General features: G+C 37.0%; 2 protein-coding genes across 4 annotated transcripts in view; one reads left to right on the top strand and one right to left on the bottom strand.

Annotated features, from left to right (window-relative positions):
* Positions 1 to 12,744: 12,744 nt before the first annotated feature.
* Positions 12,745 to 15,674, top strand: ccni2 (cyclin I family, member 2). Its single transcript, XM_032575741.1, has 5 exons — positions 12,745 to 13,095; positions 14,087 to 14,243; positions 14,894 to 15,028; positions 15,135 to 15,209; positions 15,299 to 15,674. The coding sequence occupies exons 2-5, from the start codon at positions 14,130 to 14,132 to the stop codon at positions 15,524 to 15,526; spliced, it is 552 nt and encodes a 183-aa protein (XP_032431632.1). The 5' UTR covers positions 12,745 to 13,095; positions 14,087 to 14,129; the 3' UTR covers positions 15,527 to 15,674.
* Positions 15,675 to 16,385: 711 nt separating this feature from the next.
* The window catches only part of septin8a (septin 8a), a 41,259-nt gene continuing 32,252 nt past the window's right edge, over positions 16,386 to 25,392 (bottom strand). Inside the window, exon 10 of one of the 3 annotated variants that reach the window (XM_032575737.1) lies at positions 16,386 to 18,640. In XM_032575737.1, the coding sequence (XP_032431628.1) occupies positions 18,469 to 18,640 (172 nt within the window). In that variant the 3' untranslated portion in view covers positions 16,386 to 18,468. Of the gene's footprint in view, positions 18,641 to 23,170; positions 24,226 to 25,392 lie in introns of those variants that run through there. The other 2 variants (XM_032575739.1, XM_032575740.1) reach the window with 2 other exon arrangements.

Below are 25,392 nucleotides of genomic sequence, written 5' to 3'. Positions count from 1 at the left end.
GAGGCAAAAATCACATTAGCAGGAATCACATTCTGCCAGAGGAAAGCAGCGGTGGCCAGCGTTGTCCCTTCATACTATGTGCAGGAATGTTTACATTATATTACTCATTACGCTCATTTACATTATTAAAATAATTTTCTAATCCAAAGATTTGACTTCAGTTCTCTCACATATGCGTTTACAAATGCCATACACAAAAGAGGGAAATATTTAGGCAATCAGAAAGCAACAGAGGACAATGTGGTTTTTTAAAAACCATTATAATTTGCTCATTTCAAAGAAAAAGATGGAAGGTTTTTTTGTTGGCCTGGAAAATCCAGCATTATCTTGCACTAACAGAAGCATTCGCCACCTGCTGAAAAAAGAGCCATTTTTGTCTTCTGCATTCTTTAGATAAACTTGCTCCAGGACCACCAACAGATTTTTGCACCAGATGGAGGATCATAATAGAGACATTTTCACATCAAGGTCAACCGACAGAAATCGCACTGCCCAGTCAGTGTCCAACTTCAATTTCAGGGTTTTTGCTCATTTATCCCCATCTCTTGGGTTTACACAATAATAATTTACCACAGTTTCCCCTAGTTTCACTTGTAGCTGTGGGAAATAATGTTTGTATATGTATTTGATTTTTTTTCCCCTGGCATCAAACACATTTTTAGACAAATCCATGGCAGAAATACCAGACATATTTCAACAGATGACTTTAATGTAATTTATTTTGCTATACTCATGCTTGTAAACATGACCTGAAACAATTTTTACCCCAAAATTATATTTGATATCGAAATCTCTTAATCGAGAAAGCTTTTTATAGCCTGTAGCCGCATGTAGCTTTCTGGCATTGGCCTTTAAGAAAACCGGACATTTAGAAAGTTATGAGGAAATTTTATGTAACCTACTGGCATAAAACAAAGTAAAATACTCATAAACGAAATCAGCTAAACCATATAGGACTATCGGTGAATTAAAACATTCCCTGACAAACTGTCCGACCTCTGTCGCATGGACATGTATATTAATCAACATGAATACATCACGTAAATGTACCAGATTTAGCCAAAGAGGTTAATTGTCATCTCCAGTCCCCTAGCAGGTTGATGGAAGAGATAAAAAAAAACCATTAATAACAACATACATGACAAATTTCAATGCGTAGCCAATAGTGGAAAAAAAAGTACAAGCAGTCAATTTTGAAGGTAATTATCCAAATTATTCCTGTTCATTTTTAACTCTTTAGCTTTACCATTGCCTGCTTCTTGTTCTGCAGGCTTGGTTCTGCAGACTGGATCCCCAGACCCGGTTCTGGGTCTGGCAGTGCAACAGGCATCCTGCTGCAGGCTGGGTCCAACCCAAACAGAGTAGCTTCATGCAGAAGGTGAGAGATTCTGCTGCTGCTCTGTTTGCTCAGCATGTTAACATTTCAGAGATCCGGCTGGCTGGATCTCTTCATCACTGTCTTCTGCAGATGTAACTTTTCTTCTTCTTCTTCCCCTCAGATGGAGGCAGAGGCAGCACTGTGTGTGTGGGGGTGTGTGGGTGTGTGTGTGTGTGTGTGGGGGGGGGGGGGGGGGGGGGGGCCACTTTTTTAATGAGCATATTTTAGACAGGTTGATGTGATGAGGACTGGTGCTTTCCTTTCCTCAGAGATGGGAAATGATGGTGGCAACCAAAAATTTCTAATTAGAAAAGAAACAAACCAGTAACTCACATGTCTCTTTTAGTTTATCACCTTTAAGATAAAAAGCCAAACTTTTCTGAATTTGTTTTGTATTTCAAAATGGAGGTGTTTCCTCCATTGATAGGTTTGTATGCTGTGCACCTCCTCTTGCACCTACACAACAGTCACTTTCTCTGATGCATATCCCCCCCCAGACATTCTCCAACGAAAAGAGACATCGCCACTGGGTTTTTGATCGTTTTTAGATTCCAGCAGCAGGGCTTTAGCGTGCTGTTCCATCTGTACTGCAGGGGGAAGATATTTGGACATTGTTTTCATAGAAGAATTGAAAACTCTTTTCAACATTTTAGTGATTTATTGTTCTCAACCTGAAGGGCAAACCTCCTCCGGGTGGAAATGATGACTTTTTGAGGTCACAATAAGATTAAAGGGATAATGATGGGACAAAACTAACAATAAAACTATTTTCTTTCTCTCTACTGGCAATTATAAAACCTGTATCAAAATAATCTTTCTCAATCATGTCTCATAACATAGTAGGAATGAATGTTGGTATTTTTGATCCTCATTGTCGTGCCTTTTTGTCTGTATTTCACTTGTGTTTTTCTTTTTCTGTGTTGTACGTGGGGAGGGTGTTCTTGGCTGGAGCAAATAGGCAGAGATAATGGAGACTCCAGCCAATGACAATGTAGAATGTGGCTAAAAAATGAAGCAGTTAATTAAATCTGTCACAGAAATACTCAGAAAATTTTTGGCAGGAATCTCAGATGAAATCTTCTAAACCATAATCTCTGCAAAGAAGTGTGGATGTTTGTGTGTTTTAGACAATAGCTCCTGTGAAGCAATCAGTAATTATGTTTAACTGCTCTGAATTAGTTTTGTTTTGTTGTTTTTTTTTTCAGAGACAGGCAGCAGGGTTTGATGCCAAATGGGAAAAATGAGATTCTTTAAAGGAAACAAGAAGTGACTAGAAGCTACATTTTCTTTTTAAAAATGTCCAGTTTCCTAAGTAGTTTTGGTTTAAATTTACCATAACAATCAAAATGAATTCAGACTTCCTAGAATGTTTGCAGCATGAAGGCAACCCTGATCCTCCCAAAAGGAATAAGTTCCTCTTTGAAAATTTTACTTAAATACAGCCTATGAGAGTCCAAGTTGTAAAATATTTCTTAGCTGAATACATAAAGTAACACGTACAAGTCTGCCGCCGCTTTTTGCCACTCCAGTCTTCTTCTATGCAAACAGAGCTTTTGCACTATGTAGCATGAGATTAAGTAATTTAAAGACATGCATCAAGTATCCAGTAGGGGGCTCAGTTTTGTTTTTGTTTTTTTCAGGCAGCGTTTCTTCTTATTCCAGTTTAACAAAAGTTAGCCACTCCATGGTGTGTCATCATTTTATTTAACTTTTGTTCAATTCCTAATGGTTCAATGTTCGTAATAGTTCTCAAGCTCTTTTGCATGTTCTTTTCTTCTGATGTCAGTCCAGATTCCAGGTCCAGTTGTATTTAGAAAGCATTTGTATTTACCTCCTGTAAGTCAACACTTTGTTCTCTGTTACATAAAATACATTCAAGTTTGTGGTTGTAATGTCATAAAATGTGACAAACTAGTCTCACAAATAACCTTAGCTGTCATTTTTATTTTGATACTCTTGTCATCTATATTCAGGTTTTGCCTGCCAATTCATACCGATGAAATGAAGGTATAACTCCAATGAGCAAGTCAATACATTTTAGCCAACGCTGGAAGTAAAAAAGATGATTTATTTTTTAGAATGAATACCTTCACAAAACATAATTTGTACTGTGAGAGGCAAAATGGTGAGCTGACCCACTGATTAGTGCAACTCAGGAAGTTTCTACTCACTTAGCCGAAACTTGTGCAATCCCACCTCAAAAAGAGCAGTGTCTTAGATTCCCAGACTTCCAAAGGACTGCAGTTCGCTTCTTATATAACATAATTAGAAAAAAGCAAGCCGAGGAGAAACAGTTGGAGGAGTTGGGTGTGCAGTCTGAAAAATCAGCAGCTGCATCTCCTCCTTCACCCAGGTTAAATTAGATCAGAAGACACTTTGATATTTCAGCGTGGTAACAGAGCTGCTTTCTGAAAGGGGAGCTTGCAAAATAAAGCAAGCATGCTGGATTTTATATGTTGTGTTCATTTTTACTGCAGTTGCATTGTCCTGTGTGGATTATAAAACTGCTAATTGTTCCCATAAATGCAGAATTTCCCCTTTCAATCTGAGCCTTGCAGGTACTTCTGCTATAATATGTACAGCAGTGGAAGACTAGCGGTGCAGTAATGATTATTATACAGTGGGTGGTTCCAGGAAAGCAATCTTATAGCATAAATTTTAATTTGTTTAATGCCTGAAGTAAACCCACACTCAGTACCGATTAGTCTTAAATACAATTCACCACCAGAGGTGCTATACATGAGAAAAGTGATTTAAATGGAAATTTGCTTATTCCAGTTTATGCATGAGACTGATGATTAGAATTTAATTTCAAAGTTAACAGGTATTTTAAAAAGGGCTTCACCGGGAGCTTAGTCAATCAGAAAGGGAACTGAGAACAAATCCATTTCCACTTGAGCTGTGAAAAAAGAAGAGACTGTGACATTGGATATATGTGATTAGATTAATAAACTGTTTCGACACAGTAAATTATCGATTCTGCTTTCAAATTGAGCGGCGCACACGCTCAGGAAGGGAGAGGATAAAAATGCAAGTCTGATTACTGAGTCAAATAGCAGGAGAAAGACAGCAAACACAAAACTAAACAGTAATAAAATGAAAAGGTTTTCACAGCATCACAATGGCTCTAATATGAGTTTGAAAGGCGGAAGGCGACACAAGAATCAGAGGTTGGAACTCTAACTCTGACAATAAAAGTTATTGAGTTTCCAGAAATTTTTCAGCGACTGCTGCTCTGCTCCCAGGATGATTTCATTATATAATATTTTCCTGCCTTTGTACTTAGAGTCTTGGCTCACTGAGAAATGACTCTGCTCCTATGAGAGCACACTGCCCCCTATTGATCTAGGATGGGAACAGCAAAACACTTTGTGGTCTTCTGAATTTAGAGCGAATTGGCCTAAGGTGGGATATATTTCATCAATCTCTACATGTGTAAAAAAAATATATCAAACTCCCATAAAGATAAATTGCAAAGTTACACAAATCAATGGAAAGTAATGCACAGACTCTGATGCTGTCAATCACAGCATTTTAAGACTGGATTCAAACACTTTTTAAAGCCACTGTGGGAGAAACTAGTCATGAATCACAAAAGCTGTTGCATTATTTGGCATATGACAGAAATGACAAATGTGGAATTTTTGAACTTTTTCCACATTTTTTGCAATATACTGCAAACTTTAAAATATTTTACAGAGATTACATATGATAAACTAAAATATCACAGAGCACAATATTAATGTAGAATTAACAACATGCACAATACATTACTTTTAAATAAAAATGAAGAGTGTGTTGTGCTATTAATGTGATTCTCCTAAATAAAATCCACTGACAATTTTTTCAGAAGTCAACCAGAAAGAGTCCGCCTGTGTATATTTTTATATTACAGTATAAGTGCAGCTTTTCAGTGAAAACTTCAGAGGATTGTTGGAGAACATTAGTGAACATTATAGAACAACATCAAAGGCTGTCAGCTTCTCACAGGGCTGTTCAATTAATTATAGAAAATAGAAAAGCATATGGCACAATGGCCCCCGAGTTAGCAAAAGACTTGAGACTTGAGTTCATTGTTCAGTAAACTAGAGCTACCGTGGCTTAGATTGTTTTTTAACTGGCAAGGTCAAAGTTCAAATGAAAATATAGTTGACAATTTGCGGTAAGACTCCTTCAGTTATTTTGGTCAAAAATAAAAATCTTAAAGCACACCACACTTTTAAGATTTTTAGTTGCAGATAAATATAGATCTTTCTCTTTTCACATCACAATTATGCACTAATTTGTGTTGGGAGTGTTAACGTTTGGGTTGCAAAGTGATAAAATGTGCAAACGCTTAAAAGGTTTTCACGAAGCACTCTGTAGTAACCTTCAGAAGAGGTTTATAAATACCACATCCTATGAGATTTGGTTTTAATTTAAAGCCTCTGCTTGGGGTTTAATAAGACACGGACTTATGTAACCTCCCACTGTCACATCTCCTTCCAGACATTTTGTCTCTGCAAAATATAGTCACCTCTAAATTAAAACGCACTGTGACGTTGATTGAGTTGGCCTTGTTCCTGTTATCTTGATGTTTTTCACCTTCAGTGTGCAAACGATGAGAAAAGAACATCATGTTTTTGAGCTATTCACGCCGGCTTAGCAATGATGGTCAAGCTCGGGGCACTTCCCTGTTCCCACCTCTTCTTCAGCACTTTCTTTCATCTCCAATAACGTGAAGTCTCTCCCTCTGGAAATGATGCACTGGTGCTTTTCAAGGCAGGCAAGGGTGAAATCTGTCATCTGTGGGGCTCAAAATAGGAAAAGCTTGCCTTGGGAGGAGGAAAAAAACCCGAAAAGAAACATGTATTTTTAAAACGACTAAATAATGGATGTACAGTCCACCTTTCCAGCTATTTTAAATCACGGAGGCAATAAAAATGATGAAGAAAATCCCCTGAAGTTAATGAAGCCTTAGATATGTTAATTTGCATGAGCTGGCCTTTGTCTCCCTCCAGTGGCTGGCAGCAGCTACATCGAGATCGTCATGTTCATTTAATGTAAGCTGGGCAGGAAATGAACCCATCAGTCTGGATAGTGATTCCAGCAGCAATTTGATGGCCAGTTTTCCAGTCACTCCTCTCTTATATGCATTATAGGAGGTCGATGGATAAGTGCAACAATTACAGGAAGCATCTGCTGATCTGTTTATGTTTCCTTACTTTGCATAGGCAGTAAATGCTTCTAGTTGGGCAGGAATAATGAATTTTTAAAACATACCATACTGCAGTGTCATCATTTGCAAATAGAAACATTATGTCAGATTTAAATAGACTTACTTAGTTTGATTAAATTCATAATGCATATGTCTTTAGAATTTTTGTGTTAAATTATGTTATGTTATGTTATGTTATGTTATGTTATGTTATGTTATGTTATGTTAAGCAGAAATTGGTGGCATTGGTAAGACAATTAAATGCATTTGCATTTGAATAACGGTTTTGTATGATTAAATTATAATAACATTTTGGAACAAGCAAGTTTTTAAATCTTGTAACATGAACGTCCTCAGAGTGTTAGCTATGACCCGATAAGAAAGTTAAGGGATCAAAGATGTGATGCTTTCTGAAGCATTTTTACTCAAAGTCGGAGTAAAAAGCCAGAGTTGGCTGGCATCAATCCAATGTTTTTCTGGGTAACATGCCAATTCCAGTCCATCCTAGTTATTATGCTTGACAGGACAAAGATTGAGCAATTTGACAAAAGTTTTAGAAAAATTATTTAGAGTCAAGATGAGGTTCTCAAATGTATGAATAAACAAGTATCAGTCTGTTTCAATACATTGTGAATTTTCTCTAACTGGGTCAAATGTTTACTTATAGCCTAATATGTGAATAACTTTCTGAGGACACAGAGACAAACAGCTTGCTGCCATATCTATTACTGGATCCTTGACCACATTTATTATTAAAAATGGTTGGTTTTCTGAAATGGAACTGGTGTTTAAGTGCAGTCTATACATTTTTTAAACGTGGTTGTACCTAGGGCCCTTCCAGAAACTTAATGTAGCTTGTTTTATCTATTCTAAAATCTACAATGTTTTCATGTGTGTCTGAGATCAAAGTCCTTCAGGAACATTCATCTAGGCGTTAATATGTTACGAAGTTAAAATATGTAGATGTAATCCTCCTCCTTCATTATTCTACCAAAGCACCTGGACCGCTAGGAGTGAAAAAAACACCTCAGCATGATGCTATCAGCACCATGCTTAGTGCAGTGTCTTTAGGTTAAAAACCCATTTAGGTTCCTCCAGACATTCTTTTTGTGGACAAATTGCTCTGTCTTTGTCTCCAGAAGATCTAACTAATTCAAAACTGGCTTAACTGTTTTTTTCTGTAACTTCCAGTTTATTATCAGCTTGGGTTGTTGTAGTTCTTGTGTTGTTCTTGAACATCCTGACTAATCTCCTTTCATCGAACAACATGAAGATAAATGGGTGCTAAGGGAACTCTCCAAAACTCACATTAAAAGTGATTGTGGAATAGATAAACCACACTAACCAAGTGTGATTTATCACACTTGGTTAGTGTGATTAGCTTCTGGAAAGCTTCACTTGGTTAGCTTCTGGAAAGCTCTTTTGAAGGATTAACAGGAGTTTGAAACTCCAACTTGTACACTGAATTATTTTAAAACATGATTAAAGTTGCAGGTTCTTCAAACATCACTCTATAAAAAAGAGCAGTTCATATAAATAATTAAAATCCTAAATATAAAATTACTTTCACTCCCATAATGACTAAAAATGTAGATTACATTAGCCATGGTCTTATCAAATGTAATTACAGAACATGCATTTACAGTTTTATAAGCAAATACCAATGGAGCCTAATTCTGTCTAAACACTGAGCCCCTAAAATATCAGTGGAAGATTGCGAGGGGCCTCTAAAGATACAAAGGGAAAGAAAATCCATTTCAGTTTGGCCCAACAGGCAATTATCAAAGTCAGAGATTAGATGTGACTTTGGGAACATAATGTGCTCGGCCAAGTGCACAAAGCACTCCTGACAGGACAAAGTTGGTTAAGGGCTGACATTAATTTACAATGTGATGGAGAGCGGACACATGAAGAGACGGAGGGAGCCAGGGGAACCGCAGATGCTGTGTATGGTCCTGTTAAACTGATCGGAGCAGACTGATCCTCCAACCTTCACTGAGAAAAGCTCAACATGTAGATTCTCTCTCAGAGCTTCTCACCAAGAAAGCAGAGGGACCCTCAGGCTATGTGAGTGTTCTCATCTCAGACTTAGCTGCTTCGCGGATATTCTGACCTCACTGCACACAAGACACGGGTCTTGTGGGAAAATTGACATTTTGATAATGAGTTAGACATGTTACCACGTCTTGTCATTGATTTCTGACATTTCAAACAAAGTGTGAATAGAGTGTTAACAAGAATACATTAAGTTTGGATTTTGTCCTTTTGCAATTTTATTTTAGCTTCAGCAGATAAGTTTTACTCATTTTTCTATTCACATTTTCAATAAATTAGTGTTAAACTCAACTCTCTTCTGTAGGATATAAAGAAAAATAATTATTTGGAATTGGACACAATTTCATCCAAATCCAAGATATGGAGAGTCGAAATGAGAACATGACTTTTTTTTTCTGAAATCTGTAGAGAACATAATTACAATACAAGGGAAAAAATGACAATAAGGATGAGCTTTGCCACCCAGTTCTTTAATGCCAACAGTTTTCCTTTCAGTTAATTTTCACACAGTGCAGAAAAGTACGGACATTTTTAATTACCAGAACCAGTGAGAAAAACCTAATATACAACCTTGTACGGGTCAGAGGTGATGCAGAAAATTGAAAAGTAGAGAGAATATGCACAGTGAAGGAGAAAACTCTCACCATATGTTTATACAACTTTTTGAGCCTAAATAGTGAACACAAACCTGTCCTATCCCAGTGACTCAGAGCGTAAAGTACAAATAAGTTTTCTTTTAGTAAAACACAACCTGACCTCATGCGGAAACATAATCAGTGTGTTCCCACTGTTTTTTGCACTCAGTCAACACGCAGATCTGCTGCTGCCTGCTGCGACCGTCGTTTCTTATCAGCATTCCTGCCATGACCTCCGCTCACACACAATGTGTTGCAGCTCTTTTTTCTTTCTTTTTTTTTACAGTGAATTTCAGCTGAGAGTGGAAGCAAATACTTTCTCACGTTAGGTGATATATTTTAACACTATAATTGGAATCTGATCCATTTCTGAATATTTATCTCGGATGATGTTTGCAGGCACACACAGGAAATGAACATGCTAATGTCTTCCTCTACCACAGTGAGTAGAGATAACAGATGAATTCAACTTATCTGATGAATAACTTGAATTCATCAGATATTAGTTGAACTTTGACACTTTAAGACTGTTTCTCAGTTTGGGTAAAAGCTGTCTAACTCCATGACAATTTCAATAACTGGCTGTCATCGATGTGGAAGAATTTTGGCTCAATCCTCTTTACAGAGTTATTTTGATTCTGCCACATTGGAGCATGTTCAGCTTGCATACGGTCATGACATCTTTAACTAGGCCACTCAAAAAACACAATTTTGCTTTGGCTTATGCAGCCATTCAGAGGTGAACTTGCTAGAATGCTTTGGATCCCTGATCTGCTACATAACCCAACGAAACATTTGCAAATAGTTTTATTTGTCTATAAATAATGATTGGAAACACTTCAGTGTAATAAAAAAGAAAAAGTCAATACTTTCAATTGCAAATTAGCTTTTCAATGACATTCTAATTATTGAGATTGATCTATATTAACATAAATCTGAGTTACAGCAATTATGGACAAGTTTTTCACTCCATCCAAAGAGCTGCAATCAACCTAAATTACACAATCCGAGTTGTACATTATGAGCGCTAATAACAGCAAATGTCCAAAGCCATTCACAGGATTTAAATGGAACTGAAAAACAAAACATAGTGATTTACTATTTAGCTTTAAATTACTTGCTCACTAACTGCCACTGCAAACTATTATTGCCTGCATGGCTAAGAAATTATACAGCACCAGAAAAAGAGAAAGTTAAACCACATCGAAGGTTTCACTGTGTACAGACAAGCTCTGAGGTACTGTTATTCTGCTTAAAATACGAATACATTTGCTCATTAAAAATGTTCATTTATTCTAAACACAAATTATGCAGGCATCTATAAACATTTTGTGCCAAAGGGCATGTTCATCGTCATCTACTTTGGCAGCTTTCATTGCAAAGCTAAAGAAGAGACAAAACACTGAGAAAGTTTGCTGATGGCTGAATAACAAAGGATTTAAAATGATATTTTCCTGCATTAATCAAGCATCCATTTGTAGTCGTGCTGTTTTCAAAGTCTTTCTTTTGCTTTTTTTATACGTAAAACGTCAAATCAACCATCTGTCGTCTCTTTTCTTAGAGCTGGTGCTAAATTGAATGAAGCCAGAGATATAAGGGCAGCAGGGATGTGATTGGGGTTTAGGATAAGAGCAGGTTTATTACTGACAACAGAACCGATCCAATCTAGCAGCAATCTTTTCTTCTGTTTGTTTGATGTGTGGCGCCAGAAAACTCAGAAAATCTGTTGATGAAAGAAACTTCATGACAAACAAGCCTAATGCAACAATTTGGCTCCAATGCAATTTGTCATTCAATTACACAGACACAACCCTACTTACCATAACCCTTTAAACTTTTACTTTGTTATACCTGAAAACGTCAATGTGTTTAATTTTTGCTTTTATGAACAAGTTTAACACAAAGTAATTTAGAAATTTAAAGTAAAACAGAAAGATTTCAAACACTTCTCACCATCAAGAAAACCATTTGTATTCAATTCTCTTTACTCAAATACCACAACGTAAAACCAAGTCCATCCAACTGCCTTGAGAAATCACTAAACAGGCAAACAGTTTATAGCTTATAACAGTGTATAGCCAATGAATGCCCTCCATCTAATCTGACTCAACTTGAAAAACTTTGCAAAAAATGGGCAACAATCTTTGTCTCTAGATGTGTAAGGCTAGTAGAGACATACTTCTAAATAATCACATTAAATGTATGTATTGGAAGGAACTCATAAAAAATATAAACTTGTTAAATGCATTTGGCGCAAAATAATCTTTAGGTACAAAATCAAAATAAGAAGGAATTAAATAGAAACCAGTGATATAGAAACAGGGAGATGAATTAGAAAAGTGAGAAACAGGAGAGAATTATGACACTGAAAGAGCTCCCTTCTCTTCTATAGAAGAGAATATCTCATCAATATTTCTGGACTTTTATTTAATTTAATTTTTTACTTTAATTTAGAATTTTTACAACTTTGTATTTTTATGTCTTTATGATGTAAAGCACTTTGAACTGCCTTGCTGCTGAACTGTGCTATACAAATAGACTTGATTGATTAATTGATTGAAACTATCCAAAGGTAATTATTCTGTAACAGAGTATCTACAAACAGTTAGGGCAGCTGACAAGTTTCAGTGGAGTGTACATCCCAGCAAATTCACCACAAGGTGAGATGTTGCAACGTTTGGAGACGTTGCAATCAGCTCAAAACTACATGCTTATCACAAGGAAGCACAGTAGATCAGCAAAACAAAGCATGGTGGTGGTAGGCTGATGATTTGGGCTTATTTTGCAGTTAGGTTTGATTGACCATGATCTTTTTTTGTGTTCCAAAAATAGAATCTAGACAAAAGAAAGTTTGTGCAAACTGGGTCATCAGCAGGATCGTGATCCAAAGCACAGCAGCAAATCTACAGAATGAAGTAATGACTGAGTTCTAGTTACCAAGGAATCCTGTTTCTTCTTCATGGTGCATACATATAGATACATTTAGGTTTTTGACTGCATCGTGAATAAAATATTAAAAGGTTCAAGGAGTATTATTATCATTTTATTAGTGCTGTATGTTTTCACTGTTTGGCTACATCTTTGTTTAATGAATAATGAGTAAGGAAACTATCCGCCATCTTCATACTCTTAAGATTAAATAATTTCAGAACTTCAAAAGAAACAGATTATGTGTTTTGTATGTTGTGACATGGTGAAATTATTGACTTCTTTGTTTCCATGGCTGTAAAAAGGTCAAGTCAACTTAAACCATTGCAAATGATTAAGAACAAGTTTTTAGTGTTTGGGTTTCCTGACAGGAAGTACAGCCGCCGCGCGCGGCCTGCGTCACAGCAGCGTTTATCCGTATCTGAACAAACAGCTTCAAAAGAAGCACAGACTGCTGAGATCTTCCATTTCCAGACAAAGCTCAACCATTTTGTGCGTGAAGCCCCGCACGTCTGACCCACTAACACAGATCTGCTCACGAGACGTCATAAGGGGGCGGAGCCTGCAGCGTTCAAAACACAGCTTGTCCCCAATCCTTCCTGATCTCCGCTTCCTGCCTCTTTTGCGCTCTTTTTTTTTTATTTTCGCGTTCTTTTTTATTTTTATCATCTGCTTTGTGGAACTTTATTGCGCTTTTACTCGTTGTTTTACTTTTGTTGTTATAAAGGTATAATGCGGCTGCTCTCCGAGATACATTTTGTTCCGAGATTGTTTTTCCGAGCAGATCCATCCCTCTGTTGTTGACTGCTGGTTTATTGTCTTCGGTGAATATGGACTGATTAAAAAATACCGTATAAATGCAACCGCCGTCCAAGACACTGCCTGCTTCTGAAATCAAAGAGGTAAGACTGTCTGAGTCCAACTAAATAACAGGAAGCTAAATGCTTTTGTTTGCAGGAGTAACTGTGCAGGAAGCTGCAGCAGCTGCACTTTATTATTCCGCCAGAATTCAGTCGTGTTGTGATCATCCGCCGCAGATTTAGGCTAATTTTATCTCTTAAATTTGGGTTTTGACGTTGCTGCATCGCTTCATGTCTGCCTGCAGAGTCTGAAAATTGCGTTGTTTTTTGAACAAAGTAAGTTATTTCCTGCTGCATACTCGGATGTTTTGAAGAGTAAACAACTTATATCTACACAATTTTTTACAATAATGCAACATACATACACAACGATTCTTCCAAAGAGTCAACTCTCAGTTCTTACGTTTGTAAACTGCATTAAAATCAATGTTTGGAAGAAAAGTGCAGCTCAAGCAATGCATGTAGTGATTTACTGAAGGCCAGAAGTACATCAGTTCGATAAATAATTAGGTGTTAATAAATCTTTATAATTTAAATAAAATCGGAAATTATTCTAGTAAATAAATGCATTCGTCTATAAAATTAATCATATTAATAAAATTGCATAGTAGTTTATATGGAAAGCTAAAATAATAAATTTAATTAAATGAATATGAATGTTTCTATTTTTCACAAAATGCAAAGCTCGACTGGTAACTTTACTATTTATTTATTTAATATGCATATCTAAAAATGATGCTGCCTGTCAGTCAGTTGGCTGTGCAGAGCCTTCTGTTTGATTGTAGCAGAAGATTTGTTAAATTAACATTTTAAAAAAATACATAGGATTTTAGAATATAATTTAATGTAGTAATTCACACATTTGAGTATTTATTTAATAAATTATTAATATTTATATGAATGCCAACACAATTTGAAAATGAATTTATTGCATTAATTACCGTTGCCATCAAAAATATGACTAATTATTTAGCCGTGGGCAGGGTTGTGTTCAGTGTAAGTAAGTGTGACCTCCCTGGGATGTTCCTGCCAGGTGTGTGAGCGCTGGGTGCAGGCTGGCCTGTGCTGTGGAGGGGATGAAGAACCCGGTGGCTGCAGAGAGCCGCCGGCTGCTCGGCCTGCTGGAGGCTGCTCTGCTCAGAGAGGCTCGTCTGTGGAAGGTCCCACTCTTCAAAAACGGATGCATTCAGGTGAGCTAATAATTATTACAGATTTGGGAAAGATCCCATTGTTTCTGCTTGAGACATGCAAAGAACTGAATTTTAGTTCCAGTCAGCAAGGTCAGCCCAAGGATGTTGGGGGCCTTAAGTAGAATGTGGCTTGGGGCCCACGTCCTGTTTTGCCCACTGAACACCAGCCATCGCTAGCAGTGTGTTGATACAGATTTAGTTCAGTCAGGAAGTGGATTTAAAAATTTAACTGGTAGCAATAAATTACAACGTTATCAAACTGACATTTTTTGTTGTACATGTACGGCATGGATTTACCCATTTTTAAAGTTTAAAACAATCAAAGATTGTAACAATATAGTATTTAAATGAGCAAACATGAAAACCAGAGGTGGACATGTACAATTTCTGAATAAATGATGAAGTTACAAGTAAAAACCAGCAAAGTCACTACTAATGTAAGAACTCATTGTTTGGGTGATTTGACTGTGTTTTCTTTCTGTCTGCTTTTCAAGAGCATTCCCTCTACTTCTGCTATACTTTTAGTTTTTTGTTGTTTTTTCTTTTTACTGCATGTGAAAGAATGCATGAGATCTGGCCATTGTCATGGCGACCAATCTTTCCCTTCCTGTCAGTTAATGATCAACACTTGTCCTTTCTTTATCTGGCAGGGTGCCGACATCTCCATGTCCCAACACCAGCAAATGATCGTTTGGATTGGAGAAATGAACCGACTGTTTCAGTTCTGTCCAGAAACTTTTGCACTGGGAGTGTGTGTCCTTAACCGCCTGCTGTCCACTGTCAAGGTAAATGGCTGCAGCCTTGTCTACAGGGCTGTACATTTTGTTTTGTCCAATTATTTTCACATTTGGCAGCAGCTAGAGCCAAATTAACACTTTTCTTTTCCCCAAGGCTCAGAGAAAATACCTAAAATGCATCGCTTTTACCTCCCTGGTCCTGGCAGCCAAAATCAATGAGGAAGACGAGGTAACCTCTTTCATAGACACACAGAAACACTTCACACATTTTCAAAACAATATGTTTATTTGGCTTCTGTTGGTATCTGTTTGCAACAGGTTATTGGTTCTGTTAAAGACCTGGTGGTGCGGAGTGGATGCAACTTTTCGACAGCGGAGATTCTTCGCATGGAGCGGATCATTCTGGACAAGCTGCACTGGGATCTGTACACGGCGACACCGGTCGACTTCGTTCACATCGTGAGTTTACAGAACAGCAGATTAATAAATAATTCTTTTTTTCCCCATTCGACCTCAACATTTCAGTTACTTGTGGTCTTACAGTGAAACACAAGCAGTACAAAAAGCAGACATTGCAAACCATCATGCTTCAAGATTCTCTGTTCCACATTTAAGGGTTGGTCCTAAGTTACATTGTGCATTTATTTAACTGGACTTCATGTGCCTGTGATTAGAATTGCAAACTACATTTCTAGTTCTGATTGATATGCAAACTTCAAGTCAGAAAATCTGATGGGAGATTGTTAGATTTCCCATCTTTTGATGAATTATAACTTCAAGTAAAAACGGGTTCTAATTGTGTTCGTCGCAAAAGCAAACATTTGTTGGTATAAAAGACCAGCAAATCTATTTTCTGACACAATAACAGCTTCTTGCAGAAATAGTGTATTCTTTTAATACCAAATGGATGCAGCAAAACAATTTGTTCCAAATTTCAAGAGTGCATTTGCAAGCTACCAACAAAGCATGCCTGCTGCGCATTGGGCCAAGGCACTTCTGACTTTTCTGCAGCCATATTGTGGAAACATAAACCCTGTCGCCACCAGATGGCGGGTTGGATGAGCTGATGTTGTCTGGGCTTTCAGACCTCAAGCAGCACAAACGCTGCAGTTTACAACATAGTGTGGTTTTACTGTGTTAACCAGGTTTATCATGTTTATTTTTTAGGTCTACAGCTTGGATCTGTACACCATTATCTAAAAATCATTGCCCAAAGCAGAACCCACTGATTGAATTACCAACAGACAAACACACATGGGCCTGCTGCTGTATTCATAAGGCTTTTAAGGTTAAACAGAATTAATCTGAAGACGGTTAACAGTCAGCATGACTTCTTAATTTGAGTTCAAGATAAAGGCAGAGCCTTGCAAAAGTGTCCTTATTACTTGAACTTTATATTGTTTAGCTGGATTTCATGTATTGATCAACAGAATCAATAACTAAAGAACTAATAAAAATTTGAGAAGTACATTTGACACCTATACTCTCAAACACATTATTTACATGCAAACCACTATCTAACCCTGAACACCAGTCTCAACATAGTGTCTGAACTGTGAAACATAGAGGTGGCAGCATCATGCTGAGTGTGGGCTGCTTTTTTTCTTCAGTTTGGGCAGGGAAACTGAGAGAAAGTCAAATACAGGCCAATTCTAGAAGAAAACCAGCTGGAGGCTTCAGCAGATCTGAAACTGAATAAAACCTAAACTACAGCCAATTCAGTCCAACATTAATCTAACTGATCATTTGTAGCTAGACACCAAACTGGCAGGTCTTAGACTATTTAGCAAAGAAGAATAAGCAGAAATATCAGATTTGCAAAGTTGGAAGATGCATAATATAGTTACAGCTTTAATTGCAAACCATAATTTTCCTTCATCTTCACAATTAGACTTTACATTGAAAGTAGTCGTTTCCTTATACACAAAGAATCCCAATAACATACGTTGAAGTTCAAGGGATATGAATACTTCTGCAAGGCACCTTAAATCACCCAGAGAGCAACAGCTTTGAGCCCAGTGCTGAATGCATTATAAATACAGGCCAGTTTGTAATATTGACCACACTGTGCTACAATGAGACGACTCCTTTTGATAAAAATCTTGATTACCATTTTCTGCAAAATCAACCTTTTAGTCATACATCATTCCCAGTTAGTTTCAGTCTCATTCTCCAACAGGGAAAACCTACATTCCTTTAGTACAAGCGCTGGATTTGTCTGCAAACACTTTAGACATATTTTTCTATAAAGCCACAAACCGTAAAACCTTTCATCGAGAAGCGGATTCATCTCCCAAACTCCAAACCCCCTCTGTTACCTTTCAGGATCTGAATTTGAGTTATTGTGGATAATACAAAATCCAGGACTTCTAAAATAAAGAGCCATAATATAACAAAACTATAATAAAATAAAAATTTTTTTTTCTCTTTTACTTTAAATAAATATATTTTAAATAACTTTTACTTTAAATATCTCACATCGATACTGTAAACATCTGCCCTGAAGAAATTACTTTGCATTCCCTTTTTAAATACTGAACAGTTATTTTCTGTTGCGTACAAAACAGCGATTTGTCACAGACTCTCCACCATGACACGTTGATAGGGATACATTTACAGAGATTCACAGATTCGCCATTAAAATTGATGTGCATCTAAATAAAATCAGAGGTCCGTTCATCTGGATGGTGTCGAAAAACAGCCATCATGTGTGGATGAATCCTTTAAAGCCAAATCTATCGAAAATGTTTATATTTAATCAGAGAAATGGAGGATTTTCAGATAGTTTTAGTTCAGCTTCATTTCATTTGGCACAACGATACTGAATTTACCTCCCAGTGCAATTCCACTTTCTTTTAAAAACATGGCTTATTTCTGCTAGAGACAAACTAAAACACAACATGAATGTAGTAATAAAGGAAAGACAGGATATGAGATAACAAAAACTCCTCTCTTGTAAACCAAATGAGTTCCAAATCCTTTTGCTTGAAAGAAATGTTACCCAAGCTGTTTGTGACTCACTGAGCAAATGGAGATTTTTTTTTTTACACTATGATCAGAACAAGGTTAGGTTTTATACTGTCTGCACACAATCGAGAACACAGAGAAGCACTGCACAGACAACACAAAACAAACAGGATGGCCATGAGACAGAATGGGAGATTTCTAAAGGGGCAAGATGAACAGTTTCTGGACTGACCCTCTACAAACAATTTGGGAGGACTACAAAATCCCCAACTGTAAACTGACAGGAGATTTAAGTTTAAGCTGACTGGATCAAAGGGTTTTTATAGTAATAAACATAATGAGGTGGCAAAAGAAGGACTGAAAATGACATAATGCTAACATTTTGGCCTCGTTTCTCCTCGTTGCTCCCAGTTCCATGCCCTTCTCGTCTCCGGCCATCCCCACCTGGCTCCGTCCTTTAGTCTCGGTTCCAGCATGGACCCCGGGGCGATTGCCGGTGCAATCCCTGTGAAGCCCGGGCATCAGAAGACGCCCCCCTCAGGCTTCCAGGCGGCGTTGTGGACCAGGCAGGTGCAGCACTGTATGGCCTGCCACCAGCTCTGGCAGTTCAAGGGCTCCACGCTGGCCTTGGCCATCATCACTTTGGAGCTGGAGGCGCTCACTCCGGACTGGTTCTCTGTCTTCACCGACCTACTGAAAAAAGCGCAGGTAAGAGAGCAGCTTAGGCCCAGTGGGAGATTAAGGAATGTGTTTAAATATTGAGCTGAGTTTCAGAAGAACTTGTGATTAAATAATTAATAGTGCAAAATCTAACACTTCAATTTGTAGGAAATTCAGTTTTTGAGAAACACTTTAGCTTTATTTTTTATTGTAGTGAAGGAAATAGAGCGCCCTCTATTTAATGGAATGACAATTGTCTTCACTTTGAAGAGTGCCACTGCAGTAGATTTGAGAAGGTTTAGCCAAGTTGCTATTTTCTTGCTTTGACTTTTAAAGATGAACACATATTTGCCTCATTAGACGTCATGTTCACCCGTCTTTCCCATTTTAAAGGAAGGATAAGAGAAATTGGCCTCATTTACGTCATTCTTACTGTGAATGACTTGATAGAAAATTCAATGTAGTTGCTTTGTTTCCATCATAATAAAATCTAAAGGCTGGATTTTTCTAAAGCATTTTTTTGTAAAATTATGCTATTAGAATAAAAGGCATTTTTGCACTTCATTACCACAGGTGCTAATAATAGCAGAGGGTTTGTCCTATTGGGGCTGCACAATAAGTCACAAATGTATTAATCGCAATATCAATATTGCAAAGGACTGTTTGGAGTGAAATGATTGTTTAATGTACTGTAAGTGTTGAGAAGTTGCGTTTTTAATGTCGAGCCAGTCAGTGGATGCTAAAACTGGTTACAAAAGACATTGTCCAAAATGCCAAAGGTCCCAGATTGCAGGAATCACAGGTAATGAAAGGAAAAGAAAAACAGACCTGTAGATCACGCCTTTATCGCAGTGTTTAACAATATTATTGTCAAATAATGTGCAGGTCTGCTGCTTATCTCTTATAATGAGGCACAATGTGGTACATCCAGATGGAAGAAATGTGTTCTTTCCTGTTTAAAGAAAAACAAAACAAAATGAAATATTTGGTTAAATCAGCCTCCTCTGCAGCTCCAACCTCTGTAATTAACCCAGAAAAACAATAGTTAAGTTTATTTAAATGGAGGCGTAGAAGCTTTGTATTTTAATTCTTTGAGGCCAATTAAATGATTGAAAAATAAAAACCCACGCATGATGCCGCTTTAGAAATCACCTCCGAGCCGTCATTCAACCTGATCCAGTTGTGTTGCTCCTCCCAGGTTGACAGTGCCAAGTTCATCCACTGCAAAGAGATTGTAGACGAGTTTCTACACAGCATGGAGTTCTCCCTGCCTGCCAACGCTGTGTACATCCTGGACAGCTCCCAGATCCAGGAGAAGCAGCAGCAGGTCTGGAGCCCCTCGCAGCGCCACATGGCGGCCAGAAGGGGGCAGTGGCGCCACTGAGCAAGGGGATTTGGATGACTACTATGACGGTTTCAGGCGTTTGTATAACGAGGAGAGCGATATAGAAGAAATGTTTGAATTTGAGCAGAAAGGTGTGTCTCCCTGCCCGCCGCTGCACCCTGCTGGCAACTAGCAGGACGTCAATCACAATCCAGCTTTTAACAGGCTTCATGATTCCAGAGGTTACTGATTTACAAGCTAGTTATTTAGTTTTAGCTCCTCTTGTGCTTTTCTCTTCAGCCACATTGAATGTGGATTTGGGTACCAGCTAACTCTTATTTTGCTGACATTGGCGGGAACTGAGGAGAATTTTATAAGCTTAACTGTAAAGAAACATAAATGTTTCTCTTCAGAGAGGTTTGTTTTTGCTTATCAGCCGAACCGATTCAATACGTTAGATGCAAGGAGTTTTATTTTCAGTTTTGTCTTAATCCTGGTTTAGGTTTTTAATGTGAGGCATCTTGGTGCTCAGGTTTCTCTCCAGAGCCACAAAGCACTTTAAGATAAAGTTAAGCTTTTTGCAAATATATTTTTCCAGCCTTAGTTTTTGTATGTGTATATATATATATAACTTACTTGTACTTAACATGTTTTATTTACCTTATTTACAAACGCAACCTTTTACACATATAAGCTTTACTTTGTTTTACTAAATTATGCAATTTTTTTTAGGATTTTATGCTGCAACATGTATTTCCTTCATGCAACATTACATATCAAATATGAGCACCTTTTGGGAGATTAGTTCAACACTAGATTGACAAAAGGGGATTAATCTTATGGTATTTTGTTTTCAGTATTTTATAAGTGTATTCAGTGTGAGAGCACAAGTAATGCGAGACTGAAGTTCGGGATCAAGGTGACATGTTTTGATTTAATCAGGCAGAGATCAGCCAGTGCCACGAGCTTTACTTTATCAAAGTATGATGAAAAATGCAGCCATTTGAGCAACATTTTATGTCGTTTCTGAATGCACATTGTGTCTCCACTGCCAAAGCTCTGAAGCTCAGACACTGAATACTCACAGCAATAATGTCTGCAATGTGAACTAATTTCTGTTTTCTAAACCTTAAAGATGTTTCATATTTTTATTTGTGTGCTAAGGCAGCTATATCATACGGTTTTTTTGACCACAAATAAACTACAACTTTAAAAAATTTGAAGGGTCAAATGTTTGGTTTGTCAATCTCAAAGAATGGAAGTGGGTTAAAGAAAGTGCTTACTTGCTAACACCATCGTATAAATCTGAAGAAAATCAAACTCAATTGATTCTTCCCAGCCTTTGTTCAGGAATGGAATGGTCCTATTTAAGGTATTGTAACAAATAGCACAGTTATGGTGTAATTTATGGTTAATATTTAGTCAGTTTCTTAATACTCAAGAGTTTGGGAATTCCTCAATGGGGGAATTTAATTTAATTTTTCTATAAATATGTTCCCATTCTCAACCGGAGTTTTTGTTTTCATGAACAAATTGAAATAAAAATGTTAGCTTCTATGCTATGAGACAGAAAAAAGTGACACAGTGGACTCCAAATATTAGCTTTTTCCAAGTTCACATTTAAGCTAGCATTATAACTGCAGCACAGCTGGCTGCCACAGGAAGTTAAAGTTGCAGGTTAAGAGTAGTGATTTTTGCATGAATGACCCTATCTTCAACATTTGCAAATTTATTGACTTTATCTAATGGGATTCTAATGCCAAAGCTTAATGCTCTTCAGAAATTTTAAATAGTTTAGAATTAATTGAAGATATTTAATTTCAGGACTGACCAGTTTAAGTAAATTAAACCTTCAAACTGGAGATGATCAAAATGAGTCCAGATTTCATTAAACAGAAAAACTGTGAAACAGCCCTTTACAGCAGAATAGGAACGTATAAATCAAGTCTGTGTGTACAGCCATATTAAATTACAATACTCAGTAATAACATTAGTGGCTGCACTATTAAATAGACATGCAGTAAGTGATAAAGTATTTAAGGCCACACCTAATTTTTTTTTTTTTCCTGCTTCTCCTTTTTACAGACTGAATGCTGCTTTAAATGTTGTTTATATTGATTATGAACTGGGTTTTTTTAGCCACCACCCCCTGACTCAGTTATATCATAAAATAAAATCAGAAAACGTTCTTATGATCCCCTTTACAATAAGAAAGTTTAAAAAACTGTTCTTTACAGAGTATTCAGAAAGTTTAAAAAGTTTTATATCTTTTTCTTAAGGTATTTTATCAAGCTAATTGCGGTCCGTAACATTGTGGAATTGCACGTGGATGTGGCTTCACCTGGGATTAACTTTCCATTTTGCAGCGAACCATGAAACGCGTCACGGCAGCAGAAAGCAGCAGCTGCTGTAGAACGTCAGTGATTATCACTCAGCTTTGTTAGCACAGTGTCCTGGTGCTTTAAAGGACACGACGTAGAGCTGCGAACATATTGTGCTGCTGGAAGGGATCCAGACAGCCCTGCAGGTGGTGCACAGAATAATAATAGACTTGGCAAGGGTTTCGCATAAACAGAGAATCTGTATTACTGTGGTGACTTCCTCAGTCTGTTTTAAAGAATTACTGAAGTACTCCAGGTGGAGACGTAGAACAGATCAAATATATCCCAGAGTTTCTAAAACTGAAAAAGATTTTCGCACAAAATCAAGCACTTAAAAATTGGTTTTACAGATCATGCAAATCCAAATGTAATAGAGAATCTGTGGCAAGATCTTAAAATTGATGTTCACAGAATGAGCTAGAGCTACTTTGCAAAGAATGGGCAAAAGTGTAATTCTTTAAATGTGCAACGCTGATAGAAACCTGATACAGATGGTTTTACAAATTGAATACAAATGCATGCCATGTATTTTAGACTTATCTGAAAACCTATTATAAATATAGAACATGCAGTGAAATAAGTGACAAAATACTTCAGTTTTCAAGGCACTGTACTTCTCCTTTTCACTACTGCACTCCACCTTTAGCAAACAGAGAAACCGCACAGGGTAACAATGCAGTGTTGAGTTAGAAAAAGCAACACGCTGAGCAAACATCGTGCAGCTGCTTCACCTCCATCTGACAGCTGTTTTGGTTGCAGACACGATGAATGCGTCTTTACCTGCCCGTGTTTCACCACCGTCCTCATCTCCCAGGAGTAAACGCAGACAAACAAATCAGAGCACAGAGAGGCTTCACATTTCGGAGGGAGGGTTTGCATTTATTTGCATCAACAGACAGTAAATACAGCTGCTCTCTTCTCCATGTCTGAGCGTAAACTCTCCTACAGCGAGTTGAGGCTTAAATGTTTACTGGCTTCATAGTCGTGATTCCACGGGCGAAACAAAACAATCACGCAAAGTTTACAATATAGTTAAGTCACTCACAAATAATGTACACCCTCTTATGGGCTTCTTGCATCATATTCATTAATCATATTAAAAACTAGTACATATTTGTATATTACTGGAAGCTTGATAAGCTCGAGAAAATATTCACATACATTAACTGACTTACAGCACTAGAATATTGCATAGGTTTTAAGATGTAGGACTACATGTTAAGTTGTCAGTACCTCTAAATGCAGGTACTCAGTTACTGCTTGACACGCAAAGATTTTAATGTATTATTCACTAATGAGGGACTGATTATACTAAACTAATTCCTCAGGGTTACAAAAAGACAAATTACCTCTGAATATTTTAAATGGGTCATACATTTTTTAAAAAGTTAAGGACCTTTTAATCTTCGATTTGAAAGTCAGGCCTATAAAAACTGGGTGTCCCTTATATTTTATATATTTTTTAAAATACATATTTTGCCCATATTTTCAAAATTGTAGTACCACGAAATGACAATGCTTGACAAGATTTAATCAGTTTGGATGGCTAATGAGGAAAGAAAAAAATACAGAAATATTTAAAACAACAAAGAAATTAAAATAAACAGATATATTTATTAAAAAAATGTCCAAAAATCACATAGAAAGATCCTGAATCAATGAGATGGCCACTGATGGATGTGAATATTTCTCTCTCTCACCATCTTTCACTCTTTTTCTCTCCTGTGGCTTCACCATCATCATCATCATCCTCAGTGTCTTTGGTCCATGTGCACAATGTCAAGATGGAATGTCAAAACAAAACAGAAAAACAAACAAACAAAAAAAGAAAACACAGATGTGGTCGTTGCTATGGTGATGGAGGACAAATCCATGGTCGTGTGTGGATGGGTGTGCTGCGCCTCAAAAATTAACTGAAAAACAATGAAACAATAAAGAAAATAAAGTGAATCAATGGCTGACTGGGCTTTTGAAATTTGAAATAAAAACTGTGAAATATAGAAGTTGGAGCAAAATTTAAAAAAATAAAAAAATCAAGCGTTAGTGATAGGGGGCAAAGTAAATAAAGCTTGCCTGTTCAATCACCTGTTTTATAAAATGCCACATTTAATTTGAGAAATTTAATTTGAGAAGCCCAGGAAGAGCTTTAACATTCACAAAATGGAAGACTGGCTTGTTTCATACAGTCACATACAGTGAGCATGAGCAGCCACAAGAGGGAGCCACTTGTCTACTTTTAAACTTTCACAATTCACCACACAGAAATGAACCAGCTGAAGAAAAGGTATAGCTAAAATCTTATCTTTTAGTTGAAATTTGTTAATTCTCGAAACAATGACCCAAATGTATTTGCAAGACAAACGTTCTACAACTTTCTGTTAATGGAGATATTCACTAAAATTTGCAAAACGGTGAGAAGTCGACAAAAACCCCCACTGACTTTATGTGTTTTTATACACTTTGTTATTAATTCAGTTTGTGCATGGACACTTTCAAATGAACACTTATGAGCGGGTTTATTGTTTTAAAACTTTGGACTGTTTTTTACGTGTTGAACTTGATCTGCTCTCCACAGCTCTACCTGAAGTTATTAAACAGAAAGTGAAGAAAAGATGATGTTTGTGGGCACACACACAATTTAAGCTGTAAAGTACAAATGTTACTTTTTCTGCGGCTACCTGCTATTGATAACTGGGCTATAAACATGAAGCTATAATTGGTCCTTGATTTGGGTAAACTTGCAAAAAAATAGATGCCTTTTTCTGAAAGCAGGCACTTTTAAGAAACAAATTTTGTGCGAACAAGTGGGAAAACTGAACAGAACAGGGAAGGCCTGGATTAAATTTAAACATATGTGTTTAAATTTTCAAGATTCCTTAATTATGATTATGGAAAAAGATGAGTAAAACAAAATTCAATAATGGAGCTTCTTCATAGACAGCTCACTGCTGATGTATGACATGTTTTGGTGTTCTGAGAGCAACATCTCACAATTTATTGCTATTATATTTTACATATTTATTTAGTGAGTTGTATGCAGCTCTCTGAAAGAAAATCACTTTTTATATTTAGAGAAGTTA

This window comes from Xiphophorus hellerii, chromosome 11 (genome assembly GCF_003331165.1).
Source record: "Xiphophorus hellerii strain 12219 chromosome 11, Xiphophorus_hellerii-4.1, whole genome shotgun sequence".
Classification (NCBI taxonomy): Eukaryota; Metazoa; Chordata; class Actinopteri; order Cyprinodontiformes; family Poeciliidae; genus Xiphophorus; species Xiphophorus hellerii.
The sequence above is the reverse complement of the archived record's forward strand: the minus strand, read 5'-3'. Positions and strand labels throughout refer to the sequence as shown.

Excerpts from the sequence above, each read along its gene's own strand:
- ccni2 (XM_032575741.1), top strand. The coding sequence starts at position 14,130 with ATGAAGAACCCGGTGGCTGCAGAGAGCCGCCGGCTGCTCGGCCTGCTG. Across the intron at positions 14,244-14,893 it reads TCAAAAACGGATGCATTCAG|GGTGCCGACATCTCCATGTC; the intron begins GTGAGCTAATAA and ends TTTATCTGGCAG. Across the intron at positions 15,210-15,298 it reads AAATCAATGAGGAAGACGAG|GTTATTGGTTCTGTTAAAGA; the intron begins GTAACCTCTTTC and ends TGTTTGCAACAG.